General features: G+C 40.4%; 1 protein-coding gene across 14 annotated transcripts in view; it reads right to left on the bottom strand.

The window, feature by feature from the left end:
* Positions 1-13,710, bottom strand: part of LOC119032115 (von Willebrand factor A domain-containing protein 5A-like) — a 59,349-nt gene extending 45,639 nt beyond the window's left edge. For 3 of the 14 annotated variants that reach the window (XM_037121002.1, XM_037120994.1, XM_037121012.1), the window contains exons 1-13: positions 11,273-11,398; positions 10,770-10,817; positions 10,342-10,544; positions 10,025-10,247; positions 8,804-8,970; positions 8,589-8,703; positions 8,281-8,456; positions 8,102-8,190; positions 7,837-7,981; positions 6,662-6,741; positions 6,457-6,571; positions 6,152-6,310; positions 5,937-6,040 (exon numbers count right to left, since the gene is read on the bottom strand). In XM_037121002.1, coding sequence (XP_036976897.1) covers positions 5,937-6,040; positions 6,152-6,310; positions 6,457-6,571; positions 6,662-6,741; positions 7,837-7,981; positions 8,102-8,190; positions 8,281-8,456; positions 8,589-8,703; positions 8,804-8,970; positions 10,025-10,247; positions 10,342-10,544; positions 10,770-10,817; positions 11,273-11,372 — 1,724 coding nt within the window. In that variant the 5' untranslated portion in view covers positions 11,373-11,398. The other 11 variants (XM_037120928.1, XM_037120943.1, XM_037120989.1 and 8 more) reach the window with 8 other exon arrangements.
* Between the last annotated feature and the right edge of the window lie 1,329 nt (positions 13,711-15,039).

Genomic DNA, 15,039 nt, shown 5'->3' with positions numbered 1-15,039 from the left:
GAATGTTGCAGCCCAACAGAGCATTTCCAGCCTCCACACACTCTGTCACACACGGTGCTGAAAAAAAGAAAGAAATCAACAAGTCATCACACTGTTAAAAGACAGCAGATCAGCTCTTATCATTATGGTTGTTACCGTTCTGAGCACGGAGCCATGACGCAGCCTTCATGGCCAGAAGCTCCCACTCTTCCTGAGCATCCATCTTGAAGCCACGAAGCCAGATCAGAGCCAGAATGGTGGCCCACACTTCCTGGTTCACCTAACACACCAAATCAAAGAAGTGTTGTGAGTGTAGCCCTGACATCATTGACAGTCACATATCTTTAGCTTCTAAAGAACACAGCAGCTTAGCAAAGCTTGACTGAAATTGTTAACTCATAGTCCTTCAGATTTAACATTTCCCATATCGGCTCCAGGGAAGGAGAGGAGCAGCAGCGGCAGGCCGGGGACAAGGCAGAATACTGCTGAGGAAAGAAGATAACCCTGACAAGTCACCATAGCATTCAACAGGTCTTTTGTGGAGCTAGGGAGGAAGGGGATGAATAACCAAATAGTTGCTCTTTCACAACGCTCACCCAGATGCAAATATCAAGCTTTTTCTTATCTGTTTTGAATGTCATTGTTTTTTTTAATTAGGGTCATCATTATAAACCATGTCATGAAATATGTTTTAATATAAGTTATTAATTTGTGTTATGATCCAGTGCGGTGTCACTCACTGCTGAAGGCTTTGTGTTCTCCACCTCCTCGCTGGTCTTTCCCAGTGCAGCAGCCAGAGCTGGATCGAGCAGCCAGCAGCCAGACGCCTTCTGGAGGGAGACCAGCTGCAGCAAAGAGTCTCTGGGAGGCTGTTTGGGAACAGCCACCTGAGCCGCTCCAACACTGACGCCTGAGGGGGAAATTTAATCAAAGATAAAATCATCCTAGTTGATCATTCAATTGTTTTCATTTTTGCCAATTTGATACTAATGTGTAGGTAAAAAATGTCACACTGGCTTGACTGGAAGTAATAAACTGAATAAATAATTGTGGGAAAATGCATAACTGAGATGTACAAAAACAGTTCAGATGACATTAATAAAAAAAACAAGACAGCAATTTGGCTCCGAGCTAGATTTAGTCACATACGTTTAAAACAAAAAAAAAGTGTTATCATTCAATATCTGCAGCATTAACTTTGATATAATTTCTTCACACATTTAGTGTGATTCATCCAGATAAATTACCTAAAATCAAAATTAAGATGTGATAAAAGTGCACAGCCAAAGGACTGCTGCCTTACTGTACCTTCATCACTGGATGCGTTTGGAGAATAATCTTCATTGTCATGATAGATTTCCACCTCATCATCACAGTACACTGCTAGAAGAATCATGTTTACTCATTAAGATCAGGAATTTTAAAATCCATGGTCAATGTTGTCTAATATAAGGTGGCTTGATTTATTCATGATGTCAACTCATACTATAAGTTACAGTCCGACCAGCGTTTCCCCATACACAGGCTCTCTGTGGGCTCAGTGTAGTGTGAATGTGTCACAGCATAAGTCCACAGCCGTTTGGTTTGTTTCAAATGGACATTTAGATAAAATAGACATTTAGTTTCACTTTACTCAGAAATGAATTTTATGTAAAGGTTATCTAGATATGGTCTAATCCTTGATGTGTGTAGATTTTGTTGAAGTTAAGGAAATAAACATTTCCCGACAAGAGACAGGCAAGTGACCAATGAACGATCACGTCAATGACTGTATAGTTTTTTGAGTTGAGTAGAAGTTAATGGTGATCTGACCCTACAGCAGAAGAGTAAACATCATTAACTGCACATGGCGAGAACCATATAAGCCAAAAAGAGTTATTCATAAATCTTTTAGTCTACTGGAAACCCCTATATGACCCGTACTAATCCCAGAAATGTGGTTTCCTATGAACTTATATTATTAAAATGTCATCTATAGGTTGTTGATATATTATAGCCATATTACAGAGGGAATTTTGGATATCTCTTTTTATCACTCCAGAAAGAACAGAAAGAACTTTTTATTTATAGGAATAAAATGTTATATAAATCAGGCTATGAGTGATATATGAACAAACCCCTCTGTTAAAACCTTCAGAATATAGATAGGAATAAAACTGGAAGGTTTGGTGTATGTAAGTATGACTGAAGTGGAGATTTTTGGCTCAAACTCATTTTGAGAAAACGGCCTTTAAAGAAATCTATAGAAGGAAATAGACAAAGTGAAGTAAAATGAACACCTAAATGTGTATTTTGGATGTTTTCTTTCCACTAGTCTGAAAGAAGACATGTTATGGAAGCAAAATAAACCAAAATCTCAAAATTGACAGTGCATAAAAAAAGGATGTTTTTGCCTGCCATGTTTCCCTTTAATCACGAGAAACTGGCTACAATTTTGCTTCTAGCTAACTTTGAACAGTGATCTAAGGGTCTATGTTTGTGACATCCAGAAATCCCAAAGCGCTGAATGTTTCATAACCCCCCTCCCCCACCCTTCTGTAGATTTCTTATACAATTCATATGTTTAAAGACCTTTTTCTCAAAATTAGTTTTTTCTCATACTCTGAGCCAAAAATCTCCACTTCAGCAGCACTTATATACACCAAACTTTCCAATTTTATTCCTATCTATATTCTGAAGGTTTTAATAGAGGGGTTTGTTCATATATCATTCATAGCCTGATGTAAGTAACATTGTATTCCTCTGTATTCCTCTGTATTCCTAAAAACAGGGAGAAAATTGTTTTTTTTTATGGCTGTTGACAGTTTTTTTCTGATTTATGGAGTGATAAAAAGAGATATCCAAAATTCTCTCAGTTAAAACCTTTGGCTAAAATATGTCAACAAAATGAAACAGGAATTTTGAACCTGGCTTTATCCAATGTTTAGATTTATGATCTGGAAATGTATGCAAATTAGCACATATTTAATTAGATAATGCCTCATTTGCATATCTATACATGCAATTTCAGACAACTCATTATACAAAAAATAATTGTCTTAATGTAAGTCATCAAGTGGGGAAGTTTCATGGTGATATACATTAGTTTAAAAAAATGTCTTCACCTGTAGTGTCTCTCCTTAATTAGCTCATTATGCTAATTATGCAAATTGCCCAACATGCAACTCTTAGCAACCAAGCTGAATTTAATCCACTAGGCCTACAGATTACAGTTCAATTATAAAAGTTTATAGGAAACACCATTTCTGCGTTCAAGAAATTTCCAGTAGACTATTTTGTTTGTTTATTATTATACTGTCACATGCTGCATTGTTACAAACCAAACCAAACGCTGCACCACCTGCCACAACCACCACCAGTAAATGCTCAACCTGTAGGAAACACAAGGCTATATTGGGCGTGCACCACTGAAACCAAACACATACCTCCAACACTGAAATCCTCGAGATCTTCCGCTGCATCCAAATAATCAAAGTCTCTCACCTCAGCACAACCTTTTCAGAAGAATCATGTTCAGTCATGTTCATCAATGTCACATACATACATTATACAATAATCTGATCACCTATGAGCTCAAAATTCCTTCAGTAAATGATCGTGAAATCTGTGTGGAAAAGCATGCCTGTCTACTATCTGTTATATAGAGAACAGTGTTTGTAAAACTACCCTTCGCTTCATCTGGAATTAAACCGTCCAATCATTGTACTTACTATACCGTGAAGAACTGCACCTTTTTTTAAAAAAACAAAAAAAACAAAAAACAAATAATAGACACTGAATCAGACTTTTACTCACACATTTGTAAAACATTAGATTGCACCGCACAGCAAGCCGTAGCCATCATCAGAGCTTGGTTACTTGTCCCACGCCATGTATACACTGAGAGAAAAAGAGAGAAGGACATTAAATGAATGTCATTAGCTTATGAACAAAAAAAGCCTGAAAGAAGGGAGACCGGAGAATAGTTATGCAAGGGCAAACTTTGTTCAATGCCCCTCGCTTTCCACAGATTCAATGCAGATCCTGTTACCAGCACCAGTACTTGCCCTGGTTCACATAAGAACCAGAATTTAAAATAATAGTTGACATTTTAGGAGATTAATTGTTTTCTTGCAGAGTTAGATGAGAAAGGTACCACTCTTGTATCTGTCAATATAAGGCTACAGCCAGCACTGATCAGCTCTGCACCGATAAACGTATTACTCAACACATTATGTCTAATTTCTTCACTTTATTAAAAAGAAGAAAGGAAGAGTAACAACAAAAATGGCCTTTACAGAAGTGATGAGCTGCTCTGCATTGATCACTTCAGCTAACTCTCTGTCACTATGTGAAAAGGTGTTTATCAGTCCCAGCCGAATAAAGCTAAGTGTGGTATGGCTGGGAAATATATCTCTTAATGTAATGGTATACAGCATGTGCATTATCTGTAACAGACTCAAAAATCATGTAGACTAAGCAATCAATAAACACCATTAAATCTGAAATGACCATTACTTTAATTCAAAAAAGTCTCAAATATTTAATGTGCCCTCATTTCTGGAACCACATGGGCACTAAAGACCAGACAGCTATATATTTAGACATTACAATAAAAAGAGCACACCCCAGCCATTTCTAGCCAGGTCTATCACACATCATTTTTGCAACACAGAGATGAGAATGAGCCATGAACTCAAACACTTTGAACTCGACACTTAATTAGCTCTCGGAAATATACTCACTGGGTGTTGGAACACCTCTGCGCACCAGAGGCCCTTCAACCGCATCACTGTTGTCTTTGTTGACAGCAATGAAGGAAGTGAAGGCGCTGCTCACTCCTGATTGGACACTGAGCTCCACCACCTTCTTCTTCACTCCCTCATCTGGCTCACCTCTGTCCTCATTATTTTCTGTCTCCAGAGCGCGAATGAGAGTCCGAGCAGCCAACCTGTGGACAGTTAATCTGCAGACAGGAGAGAGGACGGAACACAGGTGGATTTAACCATGAAAGCAAAATAGTGATCTATCTGCATCTAGTCAATCCTGGGTTGGGTCTATACGGACATAAAGCTTTGTTAACATTGTTAACGCACCAAGACTACGTTTCCCATATTCCCTTAGTTTAGCATGTTAGCATGCTATCATTTGCTTGTTTGCGTTCAACACAATATGCAGAGGTTGCGTCCGAAATTCCATACGAAGCACTACATACTGAATATGTGTACTATCGTTCAACATGCTTTTGAGTGAATAACAGTAGTATGCATCTTTTCAGACGCACTGTGTGACGCACTTCCTGGGAGACTCTTGCCGGTTGCGACGTGCAAGTAACCATGGTAACCCGTGCAAACCTCACCTCTACTGGCAATCTGCAATAATACTCTTTTAATACATCTAATAATAATAATCTAATAATGCATCCTTGATAGGCAGCCAATAAGAAGCTACACAATAATAAATGCGAACCGCAGGCGAACTCGTTAAGCGATGTTGTTGTATTGGACTGCATTATATTAACGTTATATTATTATAGAGGAGCCGGTAGAGACGAGGTTGGCACGGGTTGGCACGGTGTCGCTGTCCGCCATTGTCTGTTGTGTTGTTGTTGTTGTCACCGCTGCACTGCATTGTGGGATATTTATCCCGGCGTAGTGTCCAGTGCCTGCATACTTTAATATTTACCGGAAATAGTATGCACCTCACGTACTACTGGGTTCATACTAAAGTTTCGGACTCGGCCACTTAAAAATCTCACATACTGTTTTAGCATACTCAGTAGTATGTTAGTACGGAATTTCGGACACAGCCAGAGTCTGGATTAATTTTGCATCCAGCTGAAAGAAGCGAATGTGCAGTCAAAGTTCAGGTTAAGAACATTAAAATTCTATTACCCCTTCAATACAACAAAAATAATGTCAGTATTGTAAAGTCAGCATCTATTTAAAGCACTCCTGTCTACCCAAAACCTGTTTTACCCAGTGTCCTGTGCAGGTGTGAGACTGAAGTGGAGCTGGTTCTGAGAGGGATGACCTGCCAGGCTGTACTTCACCTTCACACAACCCTCTGCTGCCTCTGAACTCTGACAGAAAGCATTAAAGTGTTAGAAACCGATCTCATCATCAGTTACATAATAATCACCTGGCAAATCAAACCAGAGACATATTTCTCTTTGAGATGCTGCTGCTCCTACCTGTCCACTGAGCTGGGCATAAACCAGTGACCTTTGACCCTGGAAAATGGCTGTGATTGGTGGAGAGAGGACAGTGACAGAGACTCCCTTTGGCAAATCCCATGTGACTGATATGTCCTCCACGGCTGGCTGCAGAGCAAATCTCAGCGACTGCATCACCTGATGAGTGAAAAATTCACAGAGAAATTTAGGAGGGGCGCTTAAAACTAAGGTTTTACTTACTTGAAACGTTATTTATTCCCATACAAATGTGTTGTTTCATTAAATATTTTAAACCTGTCTTTTCTTACGACTACATGTCTTACTTTGGGTTGCATCCTGTCAGCCCCTGTGATGAACTGAGCGTGACCTCCTCCTTCCTTGGCCAACCCGTTGATAAGAGCAGAGCTGGCCCCTTCCCCAATCCCAAAAGAGAAACACCTACAATACAGTGGATTAGTCTGATGATGATGAGACACATTCTGGGAACTGTGTGGGCGTTTGTTGTGTTTTGCGTTCTTGTGGTTTCACCTGTGGGAGCCTGAATTCTTCTTCACCAGACTGATGACTTCTTTGGTGTTACAAACCTCTCCATCAGTGAAGACAAACAGCTACGGAGGAGAGTTTATACACCACCTATAAATTACATGCGTCTGCACACAGTAACATGCTGCATGTGTTAAAAGTCAGCAACATCCTTTCCTGACAGCTGTGTTAGTGCACGCTTTCAGTAACAAAAGTTTTTTTTTAACAGTAGAGTAAAGAGAGTAACAAAGCTGCGGTGAAAACTGGCGTGAAAAAACAGGTTTCTTCATGAGATTCTTTGGAAAGGTGTGAGTAGAAGAGTGGGAGTTATGAGTGTATCACTAAAGCCACTTTTACTTGACTGCACAGGATATTTCACGCCTAGCTGTTTTCCAGTTAACTGTTTACTCTGAGTTCACCAGCAGTCAAACACTTTGTGCTCTAAAGCAACACTGAAACTACGCAACTTGTTCAGCGAGTGAACAGCAAGTGAGCCGCAGGGCTGTTGCATCTTCTTCAGCAACATTTCACAGATTGGGCCACACCTGACTTCAGCCTTTATAACTTCTTATTTCTGGCAAGAACAGACACAATTACAGAACGTAGTATCAACATTAATAATTAATTTATCTCTTACTGATGGTATGAATAACAAACGAACAAACAAATTTCCCCATATGCGGGACATTAAAGGATTTCTGATTCTGAATAAACACAATTGCTCAAAAATAACATCAACAACTTTCTGCTGGGGCTGAAGTATGTGGAGTTTGTATGTTCTCCCTGTGCAAGCGTGGGTTTTCACCGGGTACTCCGGCTTCCTCCCACAGTCCAAAAACATACTGAGGTTAATTGATTATTCTAAATTGTCCGTAGGTGTGAATGAGAGTGTGCCTGGTTGTTCGTCTCTATGTGTAGCCCTGCGATAGACTGGCGACCTGTCCAGGGTGTCCCCTGCCTTCGCCCTAAGTCAGCTGGGATAGGCTCCAGCCCCCCCGCGACCCTGCAGAGGATTAAGCGGCGTACATATAATGTGTACAGATGATGGATGGATGGATGGAACTTTCTGCTGCTCCATTTAATTCAACTTGGTTGGGTCAAAATGCAGACAAGAATATTGGACTAACAAAAATGAGATTCTTGTGCAAGCAACATAACTTCTTGCGGTGTGTGTGTGTTACTTGTCTCTGTTGATTGGGAATGCAGGGCTGGCTGTGAATGTGTTTGAGGGGCTCCAGGATCTCTGTTCCTCCCAGGTCAGCGTCCATCTTCTCAACTTTCTTCAGAGCCTCTTCCATTGTCTTCTCACTGTACTCCACACTCGCACTGCCATAAAAAAAACATGGACTTAGCATCAACAATGCCCACATGCAATACATATATGAGCATTAACACCAAAGACACAAACAAACTCGTTGGACTGAGTGACATGAGGACGTGACTTACGGGAAGATGTGTTCATATTCGGAACCAAAACTGTAGATGTTGAAATAGCAGCCCATTGGTAAGCTCTTCAACAGGAGCAGTAGAGTATCCTTAAGGGAAGAGAGGAAAGATACTGAAGGCCACTGAGTGAGAGGGACACCATGAATGATCTTATGACAGAAACAACACATAATGAATACCCTGGCACTGCCAATGCGAGTCTGGTCTCTCTTGCTGTTGTTCATTGGACAATCCATACTTCCAGATCGATCCAGTAAGAACACAAACTCTCCACAGGAGGCCAGTGAAGACATGACAGTCTGGGGGAACTCAGGGTACAGGCTCAGCATCACTACTGGATCACCCATCAGAGAGCCTGAGACACAGAGGAGAGACAGGAACATGACCACACATCTGGCTTCTACCAGTTATTACAACAAACTCATCAGTTGGAGGATAATGACCTGTTTATTTGTGAAGCAACAACTGGACTCATTCACTAACTCACCAGGCTTGGCAGAGGCCTGTCCTGCCTCCACCACAGCAGTGGGCTGGTGGGCATCTTTGTAATAAATCAGCACCTCAACGTCTCTGTCAAACTTGTGTCCTGCAGCCAACTTGACCTGCAGTTCACACAACACTCATCAATCTAAAGAAAGTGATGTATGTTTGTCAGTGCTGAGGAACAATCACACACAGCAGACACATTAGCACTCCACCTACCATGGCCTGGGTTTGCTCTGTGTTGAGGTACTGGAGAGGGTCCAGGGAACAGTTGGACTCTACTTTAGAGACTGGACGAGGAGAGGACACTCGGGCAGAGAAAGACAGACTGTAGGGCACCAGAGAGGCTGGAACAGAGGTCACCTGAACACTGGCACCTTCACTGCCTGTACATGACATGAGACAAGTGAGGAATACTGGAATCAAAGTTCTGTATGACCAGAGAAAAATATTCAGAACCTAAATCCTCCTGTTGTAAGGAAAAACATGACTATGAGACAGCTTCTCCAGTGAACAGCATGTTCCGGGTCATCCAATCATCACCAGCTAACATTCTTGACATTGAAAACCAAGACGGTCAGTGTGGTTGTTGAAGGGTTTGTTGTGATTGGATGATCCTCTTGCCATCCAAGGTCAAAAAAGATAACGCTAGTCGGAGCTCGAATAGCCCGCGTGCTAACAACAAGTTGTAAATGTGTGGGGGTTCACCACATATTTTACAGTGATTGGCCTCTGAAACTGTCCTTGCTCTCACTACAGAACAGCAGCACCCTTCTTATTTGATGCTCGGTGCGCCATGAAGTCAGAAAGCAAACTTTGACAGTTACATTTAATATTAAACTTTAAAAATCTCTGTTAAATATCATGTTCAAATTTGAAAACATGATGCCTGTGTTAAAGGTTCCCTGTGGAGTTTTTGCCCACGAGCAGCGCTGTGTAATGTGTAACGCTGTGACGTGTAATTTTTATCATACGTATCGCAGGTTCTTGTCCATTGTTACACACCATTTCACTGATCTACCGTTGATGGCGGGGAGAGCAAAGACACTTTGACCGGAGAGGATGAGCAAGTAAAACTTGTATCTATATAATGCAGCATTGTTTTTTTGTTTTCTTTCCAAGTGCTTTAGAAGGACTTTAAATTTCAACAATACACTTCATGTCTTTTGTTAAGAAACACTGAATATAAACATAACTTTTGTTCACAAGAAACGTCCTTTGTGTTTGCTTGTGCAAAAAGGGAATATGAGCCAGCATAAAACTCTCTGATATCAATATTGATGTCAACCTCAGTACCTAAGATTGTCTGGCATTTACATTGGCTGGTTCCAACGATGTAAAAGGATTTGTGAAACAACATGCTCTGCCAGTGTATTACACACAGCTTTTGACCTACTTTGAATTCTCTAAGATAAAAAGTGTCGTCTGGTGGTTTCCTACCCTGAGGCTGGTAGCGAGGGTTGAGCACAGCAGGCAGACAAAACCTCAGCCCATCATCAGCCTGCACAGCCAGCTCAGTGACGTACTCCAGCCTGATGGAGGCGCTCTCTCCTGGAGGCAGGCTGCCCACACTCAGAGAGAAGATATCTGGACTCTGATCACTCTCCTCCAATAGGAAGGCCTGCTGACCGGAGCTCAAAGCGTCATCGTACTCCTCACGAGCCTGGAGCACAGACGACACATGTGGGTCACTTTCACTGTGTTTACAGTGTTTTTCAGCTCCACTGTAGTGAGAAAATCTTCACTGTGCAGCTCACCTGCTGTTTCTCCTTCACCTCAGCTACAATCTGCGTCTGTCCGATCGTAGCACTGAAGTGACAGACAGCAGCATCTCCAGGCAGAGGGAAGACAAACACAGCCTCTACTGGTTTGTCCTCCTTGTTCTCATAGTTCAGGGTGGAGACCACTGTAGCCACATGGTCCCTCACCTGCAGCTCCACCTCCACACTCTTCAGAGGAACTGACCCACAAACAGAAGGAAACCACATGAACGTAAACTGTGTGAGAGCATATTTTCTGTGGATAAAGACATTTTTCAAATTGTTGGGGATGCTGTTTAACGTTCCTTCTGTACTGAATAGTGGTGCCTGTGAACCATGCTGATCATTAAACATGTCTCTGACTAACAGTGTGAAGCAAATACGTACAAGCTTGAAAGCCTTCACATTTGATATTGATGTTTTACCTGGTTCCTTCTGGGCAGTTAGCAGACCACAGCAGTCCATCTTTGTACCTGTGCAACAATCAACAAGGACATTTGACGACTCTGTGCTGTAGTGATGATGTTAATGTAAGTTATTGTCCATACTGGACATATATTCACTTTTTTAATCTAGTCAATTTTTTTTTTGGTCTAATAAATGTAACAAGTGTTGTGGTCAGACCTATTAAGGACAGAATATGATTCACTTCACAAGAGCAAAGTATAAAAAGACAGTTAATACACAAATCAAGTTACTGACTAAACAATCAACAACAAAAATAACTGAATAATATGTAATACTACCACAAATAATAATGATAATAATAACATGTCTGTTATAATAACAACAACAATAATAATAACAATTATTATTATTATTATTATTATTATTATTATTATTATTATTATTACTATCATCATCACCTTCTCCAGTTAACTTCTTTCCACATGTCCTGTCATCATCTACTGTAAATCAGTACACTCACTAATCATTAAATACTGATTTCTCCTGCTCTCTCCAGTCTCTACTCCACCCTTCCTGCTCCAGTCTGAACAACTCTTCCTGGTGTCTTGAGTCTTTATCATTACTGACAGTTAATTTGTGTTTTATAAACCGACTGATGCAGCTGCCTGCTTCATGCCTACAGATGGGATTAAAAATAGCATGTTGAGATGTCTCACTCTGACGGGAAACCATGATCCAAACAGCAACAGGCTCCTGTCTGTTGAACTGAACATTGTTTGTAATATTTCCACGGTATAACAACAGATTCAACTAAAGACGTAAAACAATCCCAGCGTGACAACATCAGTATCCCGCGATTGACATACTGATAATAAGCCCTCCCCTGTTTATTCTACAAATCAGTGCCTCCGAAAACTAGGCTCTGTAAACGAACACGCAGCAGAAGGAGACCTACCTCTGGGGACAGGTGTGTGTGTGTGTGTGTGTGTGTGTGCGTGTGTGTTTCCCTCTCGTAAACAGCCTGTGAAGACACCCTGCAGGTTTATAAAGCAGGAAGAATTTATCCAGTAAACCGAAAGCAAAGTGGAAGCCACGCCCACATCTGGGTACGCTGTGTCACAAGAGACACGTCGGGCGGGTAGGCGGGTTGAATCCCTAAAGCTTCGCGATAGAAAAAATAAATGTCTGACTCGTTTGTTGTTTCCCGTTTGCCGCTGAAGTGCCGCGAGCGCTCCACCAGCAGCAGCTCGTTGTAGGTTTAAATCTCCTGCGTCATGTTTCATCATGGTCATCCTGCTGTGGCGTTATTTTCACACGACTTTTAGAGTTAAATTCAGACAAAAATGTTCATTTGGCACCTTTTTATTCTAAAGTAATACTGCATATCCAGACTATCAAGGTTCGAGCACTGCATTATCATGTCTTTTTTCCTTTTTTGTCCTTGAATGGAGCTAAAAAAAAAAAAATAAAATAAAAAAAAATACACATATGTTGAATTCATCAAAATATTTAAATCTGAATTGAATAGAAAAAATATTTTGTCTAAGAAATAATAACAATGAACAAATCAATAAAGGCTTCAAATAATGTATAGGCTAACTAAGATAAAAGGACTGGTTGGTAAACGTTGGTCAATAATCAGGAAACAGGCCTCAGTGAGTCTCTTAGATGCACAGACTCACCTTTCCAGTAGAGGTCTCTCTCCTCTCACTCCCTGTTCTCCTCTGCCCTGACTCCTTCAGGTCAGCAGGGGTGGTGGAGTGATTATTATTAGTGTGTTATTATTATTATTATCCACTGAGGATAATCACACGTGAATGAGCTCAGCTCCTGTCTCACAGTGTGCATCCATGTGTAAAAGTGAGAAACACAGCTGATGCTCCGGAAGTAAGTCACCCCAAAGATAGTATATGGTAAAAAGTGTGCACACTTAACCCTATAAACAAACAGGGCTTTCACAATGCATTTCAGACTAACTAGCAAGCTAAGTAGCAGCATTCTTTTAGAGCTGGAATGTATCTGTTGATGTGAAACAACAAAGGTGAGACGTGCACAGAGATCACTAGAGTACTCCATTTTGTTCGGTTATTCTGCCTCAGAAAACTTCTGTTGTTGTCTCTGATGAACAGATATCGTCACCTTGCTCCTCACTTTTCTCTCTCACGTTAACACGACTGTGTCTGCGCTCGATGAAAAGTCAAATCTGAAGAGCTGTTGTCCTGTGAACCTGCCCTTAATATAGGCCTGGAATGGAATGTTGCTGTGGAGGTTCTATTTGGCTTTGATTGCTGCTTTGATTTCACACACACACACACACACACACACACACATACACACAAAATACACAGTGCTTATCCTACTGCTGCACCATCTGATGATTTGTACATGTAACACATTACATGTTAATAAAGCAAGACTTAATAGGGCTTCTTTCACAGATACAGAAACAGCCTAACTCACCACATCTTTCAGTGGGGACCAGTGGCGTCACTAGGTTTTAAGGACGGGGGAGGCTTAGCCCCCAACAGATGCACAGGATGTGAGCAAAGTTAGTGCGCAAGCACAACATTTCACAAACAGCCCAAACAAAGAGGCTAATGCTATGACTGTCGTTCACAATAATTGTTTTCTCCCAAATATTTTCAAGTTGCAAAGATCACATTTTGGGCACATATGTGACTAAAATGGTTGTAATTTCCATCCCTGAAAAACATTACTTAATTACCTGAATTGCAGTAATATTAAGATACTCTTGAATATCTTTTCTTGGCCTTTTCCACTTTCTAATCATTACTCTCCTCAATAAAAGCTCAAGTTAAATAAGTCTTATATGGTGCACCTTGACTGAAATGTTTCATATTTCATAGTCATATTGAGTTCCATAACATTCCAAGACTGTCTGCATCAATGACTCTATCCTATGAAATCCTAGACTCACCTTTCCAGTAGAGGTCTCTCTCCTCTCACTCCCTGTGCTCCTCTGCCCTGACTCCTACAGGGCAGCAGGGGTGGTGGAGTGGTTATTATTAGTGTATTATTATTATTATTATCCACTGATAATAATCATATGTGAATGAGCTCAGCTCCTGTTTCACAGTGTGCATCCATTTGTATAGTGAGAAACACAGCTGATGCTCCGGAAAAAAAGTCACCCCAAAGATAGTATCCACCCGTTTCTTCAGAAGCCGTGGGTGCTGCCATGACAGATAACTACTCCCGCCTGCCGTTTTCTGTTTCCGGGTGTCTTGAAATTGCCGCCAAGCTAGCCTGAAACAACTAGTGTTCTGTCATAAATGCTAAATTGTTTTTTTTTTTAAAATGAGCTCAGGTACAACATGTTCCTCGCTTCCTGATGTTAGCACTTCAACACAGTTGTTTACCTATGTCAGATTTTTTACTTTTCAACAAGTAAACACTCACTCCATAGTTGAAAGATCTCATTTGACCACAGTTCAGCTCTTGTCGGTGCTCAGGTGCAGAATGGATCATCATCATCATGACTACCAGCTACATGCTACTGATGTGGGCTCTGACCAGGAAAACAATAAGGGATCTTATTATTACTTTTGAATTAATGAAATATTTTCTTTGAGTTTTATTTTATATCAGAACTTGATTATATTAGAGCTTAAACACTCATCAATTGACTAGTAGATGAACAGAGAACACTACTTATATAATGACTCATCATTTAAGTAAGACATTTATATACATGTTCTGTATAATATCATGAGACAAGATATATTAAAGTATTAAAAGTGCATTTTCTTCTTCAATTCATGCTCACATGGTCGTGTTTGGCAAATAAAAATGTATAAAACTTGCTCCACTAAAATGGAGCATTTATAATGTGTTTAACAAATTACAAAAATTCACTCCAGTTGTGTTATTGCCTGCAGTTTGTCTGTTCCAACTCTTTGCACACTTACCAACACACAATTGAAATTCCCCCACCAAGATAATGAGTGTACATTAATATCTGTGTTTTATATATGTATCTATATCTTATAGGTATTTTAGTATAGTTTTAGGAAGTGGGTTGCTGTTAAATTCTTCCAAGCAACATTATTTTCTATAAACCTTAAGCGTGAAATTCATGCATTTTGGCAGCAACACATTTAAAGCAACTATTTTCTATGTACAGCTGATTTCAAGTTATAATTTGTTTTGTTCTTACCAGTAATAGCAGCAATCTGAAGTTAATTGTTAAGTTAAACATCACAGTAAGAGCATGAAGTTCTTTTTAGATAGTGTTGGTAAAACGCATGTGTACCTGGTGTGGCACAG

The sequence above is a fragment of the Acanthopagrus latus genome, chromosome 2, assembly GCF_904848185.1.
Source record: "Acanthopagrus latus isolate v.2019 chromosome 2, fAcaLat1.1, whole genome shotgun sequence".
Lineage (NCBI taxonomy): Eukaryota > Metazoa > Chordata > Actinopteri > Spariformes > Sparidae > Acanthopagrus > Acanthopagrus latus.
Note: the sequence above shows the minus strand (reverse complement) of the source record. Positions and strands in the feature narration are given on the sequence as shown.